The 6,543-nt window shown below is 37.4% G+C and overlaps 1 protein-coding gene across 1 annotated transcript in view; it reads right to left on the reverse strand.

Annotated features, from left to right (window-relative positions):
- The window catches only part of TOPBP1 (topoisomerase (DNA) II binding protein 1), a 21,136-nt gene that overhangs the window by 2,678 nt on the left and 11,915 nt on the right, over positions 1–6,543 (reverse strand). Inside the window, exons 16-22 of the mRNA XM_010072565.1 lie at positions 5,531–5,654; positions 5,003–5,152; positions 4,395–4,503; positions 3,655–3,847; positions 2,601–2,827; positions 1,387–1,550; positions 336–450 (exon numbers count right to left, since the gene is read on the reverse strand). Coding sequence (XP_010070867.1) covers positions 336–450; positions 1,387–1,550; positions 2,601–2,827; positions 3,655–3,847; positions 4,395–4,503; positions 5,003–5,152; positions 5,531–5,654 — 1,082 coding nt within the window. The remainder of the gene's footprint in view (positions 1–335; positions 451–1,386; positions 1,551–2,600; positions 2,828–3,654; positions 3,848–4,394; positions 4,504–5,002; positions 5,153–5,530; positions 5,655–6,543) is intronic.

The following is a 6,543-nucleotide window of genomic DNA, read 5'->3' on the forward strand; positions in this document are numbered from 1 at the left end:
TCTGATAAAGTGCCACTGCAACACAGACAGGAATGAGAGAGACACCAGAGGACAGCAGATCCTGGGCACTCCCAACAGTAAAGAATGAGGCTGTTGTGGAGTCAGCTAAAAGAAAACTGCCAGAAGACAAAACCATTGCTGTTTTATGGCAAAGCTGATCACTCACATAATAATAATACATTCAAAGAATCCCTCAAAAGCACAGAAAGTCATAAATTTGAGACCTCAAATCTGACGAGTCATTAACAGAAGCCCTTTCTTTTCCCCAACGAGCCACAGCTGACCAGACACATACAGACACATACTATTCTTCACATTTCACAAATAACTGGTACCTAATTCCTCAATCAGATGGCAGTAATCAAATCTTTCTTGAGGATTAAGAGAAGACAGCTGAAATTTACGGTGTTTTTCTGGTTCTTCATCAGCCTTCTCATCTTCTGTAACGGCCTGGAAACAGAGTAACAGATTTTGAAAATATGACAGAAAGATTAGGTTGACAGCTGACTATTTCTCTGACAAACATTCTGGGTTATTTTTATAGTAAGTTTTCTGTTAGCCAGGAAAAGCAGAACCAAACCTGTCAATCACTTGACAAAAAGCTTGGATTTTATCAAATCAATGTTAGGCTCCTGCTTAACATCCTCTTGGTTCCCCCTGTCTTCATGGCTCAACTGAAACAATCTGTCATAAAAACTAATCCTTCATTCATATCCACTGGATGCCAAGCTGAACACATGAAGAAATCACCATCCATCTATGACACTGCCTCATTCATTCAGACTTTCTGTAAATTTGAGGGCCTTTATGCATTTCCACCACAGCTTATTCACTGACATGACATATTATGCCTCTGAAGTCACTTAGCTGCTGAAAGTTTGAGCATCGAGTGATACGCTGTGGGCAAAAGACTAAGCTCATTTTCCTAGCCCCTTCCAAGTTCACTGTAAAATAGTAGAATTCTAAACCAGGTTTTTGGCAGAAAAATAATTTTCCATTTGTTCCTGAACATAAATTCCAGGTTCCACCAAGGGAACAAATGCCTAATCTTTTTTCCACCATCCTAACATGGCTGGTGGAGTTCCAAGTAATACACATAGTAACTCTCCACTCCAAAGCCTACCTCAGTGTTCCAGCAGGAACTAACAGGACAAAAAGCTTTATTTGTCTGAACAAACAAGCTTTATTTATTTGAGCAAACATTATTTGTTCAAAACCTCAAAAAAGGGGGAAAGAGAAATAGAACTGCACAAAATGAACCCACTTCAAGATTTTAAATGCAGATATTAACCTATTTTATATTTACCATCAAGTTCAAAACTTCTTAAAATGTCACTATATCTCTTGGGACATAAGCCATCATAAATATTTCTTCATGTGACAAACCTTTTCTTTGGGCTGTGGTGCCACAGGAGGGTTAGCCAGTGGGAAAGCAATGCTGGGTGCCTGCGGAGTGGGGATCAAGTGATCTTGAATCGGAGTCTCAGGTTCTCTACATACACGGTTCTTCAGACCTTCAATCAAATCTTCATCCCCAGCCTCAGGAACATCTGTGAAAGTAAGGTGTTGTTACATGATTTGTCTTTGACTGAATATAATTATGGATGAAGTAGAAAGTAGCTATCCTAAAAGGACAAAACACAACTGCTGCTACAATATGTACAGTTACATTTCACTATTGCCTTTCATAAAGATGGTCTTCCTTATAACACAAACCACCAACTGCAATATTGCAGACTCATGTGCCTGGATGCCTTGCTTTGAAAAAATCCCCAAAACATCAAACAGCCTAATTTCTTTGGCTAAACCACACTGATTTGGTTGAAGTAAAAATCAATTGAATTAATTTAGTTAATTTTCTTCAACCTCTTCTAGGACAGGGTCAGTTTTCAGGAAGGCTGTTGCTGCAAGCAGAAACTCTGTAAGCAGATTGAGGGAAGGAGCTGGGGGGCAGAAGGGAGGCAGCAGGGAGAGAGAACTAAAGGATTCAGCTATCTGTCAGGAGGCAGGAATGGGAAGAAAGCAAAAACAGATGAAAAAACATAAGTATGTTGCTTCCTTAGTCCTAGCAGTAGACTAAAAACTTCAAAAAGAACAGGGAAGATAAATACAGTATCTTCCTGAAACCTAATCTATGCATGCCCATCAGCAGCTCTGATGCATCTGGTTTTCAGGCTCATGGGTTATCTTCTTCCTATATCTCCATCCTTCACCTATGAATATTTCCACTACAATTTAAAATATTTTGCTACTGGTATTCCCATTTGAATTCCACTATATCCTGAATTGTTACCTGGAAACCAGCTGTGGTTCCAAAAAAATATTGGGAAGATTTCCTAAAGTTGATGCAGACTATTTTTAGAGAAGCACTGCTTTGGTGTTTGACCACAAATGGCAAATGGATAGGAAAGCTTCTCTTTAAAAAACAGCAACACATAATGGAGCTCAAAGTTGTAAAATTGTACTTTTGGCATTCAAAGAAATACCAACAACGCTCACTTTTTTTTTAAGTAGAATTCAAACATTACTGTATTTTAAAAGTCCCAAAGATCAAATGGATGCTGTAGCAAAGAACAAGGATATTGTATTTCTCATCTTACCTATACCAGCAATCTCTGCATCAGCTAGAGATCCTTTGAAGGCAGACTCATCCATGTTCTTATTGGTGTTACTCTGACCTTGCTCAGCATACTGGGAAGGACTATTAGGCCATTGAAAGTTGCTGACGAGTCTTGCTCTCTCCTCCCTCGCAGTAGGATCATCCCAGACGATCTGCTCACTCTGGGATGGCTCTGTGTTTATATCTGTGAGTGCCTGACGGGATTGCCTAACGAAAAAAGCACAGATACCTTATATACTCATTTGTTTTACAGAAGACAACCATACTAGAAGGCAATGTGTTAATGATCACATCAACTGTAGTGTCCAAGTGACCTCTTTATTAGAAAGCATGGCTGGGAAAGGGAAAAATTCAGTATAAAAGCAACTCCTGCAGCCTGGTTTTGTGAGCCTAAGTGTCAGCATGGCTGAGAAAAGACAACCAAAATAACAGTAGGAGATGTTTTATTATGTGTCATATTGACAAATTATTCCAAGATCAATGTACTCTACTCTTTACTGAATCTATTAATTTGCAAATAGACGTCAAGCTAAAGGAATAATTTTGCACAGTTTCCATTACTTTCTCACTGTAGCTCAGCATTGTTAGAGTTCAAATCCTCTCCTCTGTTTAGAGAGAAAAGAAAAAGAGAAGAAACATTCCCAGAGGCACTTTGCAGGAATACCTACTACTTGTGTATGACCTATGTACTGAAATACTGTAGCATCGCTTTTTTCAAAATCTGTAAGAACACTAACTAATCTGAAGAGAAAGAAAATAGATCAGTCGGCATAATTCAATTCAAAACCAAAAAGCAATCATACTATTCTGTGATTTTTTTGAAAAACAAAAGATACCCACTATGCATTAAATAACATTCTGACTTTATCTCACATGTCCAGTTACAGATTCTGAATTGCAAAAGAAGCAAATGAAGTATATCAGTAGAGAAAGACAATACACCTGAAAGCCCTGGAGACCTATTAATGTTTCAATGAAAGTCTAAGTATGTGCAGGGAGAACAAAATAAGATACTTAGAAACACAAATCAATACCTTAGAGCTTCCAAGACCCTACTGCGGCCGTTTCGCACAGATCGCGTGCTATCAGGAGTGGTTGGAGAACCATCAAAACTGTTCCTTGAAAGGGATCCTCTTTGCCCTTGTGGTTTCACTAGCGATGTGGCAGACATGATCTCCTGCAGCTGCCTTTGGAAGTTCTCCCTCATTTCTAGTGCTTGCGTTAAAACTTAAGGAATAAAGACTGGTAAGATCAAGACTGTTATATTGTAACAAGTGAAAAGTAACTGAAATTACAGCCAACTTCCTCTCCACCCTGGCGAAAAAACATCTAGGAAAACTAGGTATGCCCCAAATCACCTATTCCTAGACAGGAGGAGTAATCTCAATTTGGCTCACTTCTGAATTTGCTCACATGATCTAACTTATATCCACAATTCTCCCATAACACATTTATCTACATAACAAAAAACATATATTCTAAACAAGTGACTTGACATGTTAAAGATGAACTTCAGTGTTTTAAAAACAAAGAAATGGCAATTAATTTGCAATGGATTATAATTATTTTCTTATGGGCTGTCAAAATCTTTAAAATAGAGAGCAAAACCCTTTCCTCTCATCCAGGCACAGTAAGGGCTAGCTGTACTCGACCGGTATACAAATACGGTACCTAAAGTTTCCAGATCTTAACATTCAGCACCTGAAACGGCAAAAGGCTTATATTGATATTTTGAAGTTCCACAACTATTTTGAAAACTGTGGTTCACATTTACCTCCTTTGCATTCACTTGGTACAATTTGTTCTTCTGCTGTAATGACGGTTTCCTTTATTTGGTCAGTAGTTACATCATCTTCAGCATCATCTTCATCCACTGGAATAATCTAAAAACAATGAAGACAAGTAGAATTCTCAAACACCAACATTTTTTGCTGTTTAGTCACTTTCAACACTTCTATAAATCCTGAAGATTATTAATCTTGCCTTACAATAAATCTAACCTTTCTGCTACTGTAATGACAGTAAAACAGTGAACAGCATCATCAGTGACAATAGCTATTCTGCACTTTAAATGTCTACTAAGCGAAGTAACCTTGGATCTCGTTACCTACAAGAAAAGCCAAAGACTGGACCTACATAATTTCAAATTTGGAAAGCACTTCTAGTCCTGAAATGCCTGTGTCTCCCTCCATCGCACTAGAAAAGGAACGTTACAAAAGCAGAAAAACCTTAAGGAACACCTGCAAGAGCTACTATTAATTACTAGTGAAACCTGATTCAGGGCATCGCTGAATAAACATCAACGTTTTTTGTTAATATAACAATTAATGTAACCAAATCCAAATCACTTCATAGAACATGAATTCATATCCCACATTATACCTCGTTTTCCTCTGTAGGTTTTCCAGTTGATGGAAGTTTACTGGAGGAGGAGGGCCTGACATCTTGCACTGCACTGATGTCCAGGCTCATTTTGGGATTGTAAGTATGAGGAAACAGAGATTCAGGAAGCCGTTTATATTCTTTGGCACTCTGTAATAACATCAGTTAACATAAAAAAGATGAGAAACTGATTGAGATAAAAGAAATTTCACATCTAAACATAGGAAAAGTACAATAAAAACACCACCAAAAGAAGTACACAAGAGAAAAACATGGCTCTCATTCTGAGAAACGTGCAGCAGAAATATTCAATGGAACATAATTTATCTCCTCCTCATGGTGAAAAAGGTGGAAGTACCTCAGTGAAAACTGATTGCTCAATTTATAAATTCAAAGCAGGATGCAAAACGTTAGTTTGTATACCTGCTCAGTAAGTATAAACACAAACAGAAAATTCACTGCTATGTCACTGGTTTTAAGCCTCCACTTCCCTTCACTTTCAATAAGGGAACAAAGCAAGTTCCATACCTCTAAAAGCCAGTGTTCTGAAACAATATGTATGCCCCGTTCTTTAACAGATTTGTACTCCTTATTGTTGTCATTTTGTCCTCCCTTGTAGATGAAGTGTGTTACTTTTTCATCAAAGCACCACCTAGAAAAGAAAATTAAATACAACTTGAAGCTATCACTTCTATCAAAAAGTGTCAGAAATCCAGCTCAGAAATTGTCCTATCCCTTGTTCACGTTAAAATATTGTTTTGCCTATTGTGCTATGCCTAAATAAGCAATGAGCCCACTTTCTTAATCAAAAAAGACAGCATTCAGTTTCAGGACAGAACAACTTCAATGTCTTTTGAAAGCATTCCTGAAGTAAACAAAACTAAATCTGATAAAGGTATGGGAAAGGAGGGGTTTTGCTTTAGCTTTTTGTTTAGTTTTTATTTAAGTAAGTGGAGTTTTGAATCAGTTTATGAAAAGAACATGTGACCCAGGATGAGAGAGCTTTTTCTTTTGTTGGCATATTGAGCTGCAAGTGGAATACTGATCCTCGAAGCTCAAAATAAACAAAATGTGGGATTCTAACATTTAAATCACTAGAAACTAGTATTTACTATCTAATGCAAATTTCTTCAGCACTTCTAAGCTACTACTAAACATAAGGGCAACCTCCTCATCCACACCATGAATGATAACAATTACAGAAGTAAATAACAAAATCTATAAATCAGATTTAGTGGGAGCAGAATTCTGTCTTAAATCACAAACGTTAGTTGTAGTTTCTCTTCTAAGCACACTCACCTAGCCGTGCTTACAATCTGTAAAATAATTAAGTTTTGAGCCAGGGAGAAACACACACAAATTCAGATCAGATTCAAAATCTAAAATAAAAAGCAAATGTTAAACTATCCAAAAGCTATACATTTCATAGTTTTCTTCAAAAAAGAAGAGACAAAATAATTCTACAATTCAGGAAGACTTCAGGACAAACAGTCTTTCCAAGACAGACTTATTGAGAACAGAGAGACTGGGGATGCGATAGG

The sequence above is a fragment of the Pterocles gutturalis genome, unplaced genomic scaffold (genome assembly GCF_000699245.1).
Source record: "Pterocles gutturalis isolate BGI_N339 unplaced genomic scaffold, ASM69924v1 scaffold17282, whole genome shotgun sequence".
In the NCBI taxonomy this organism is placed as follows: domain Eukaryota; kingdom Metazoa; phylum Chordata; class Aves; order Pterocliformes; family Pteroclidae; genus Pterocles; species Pterocles gutturalis.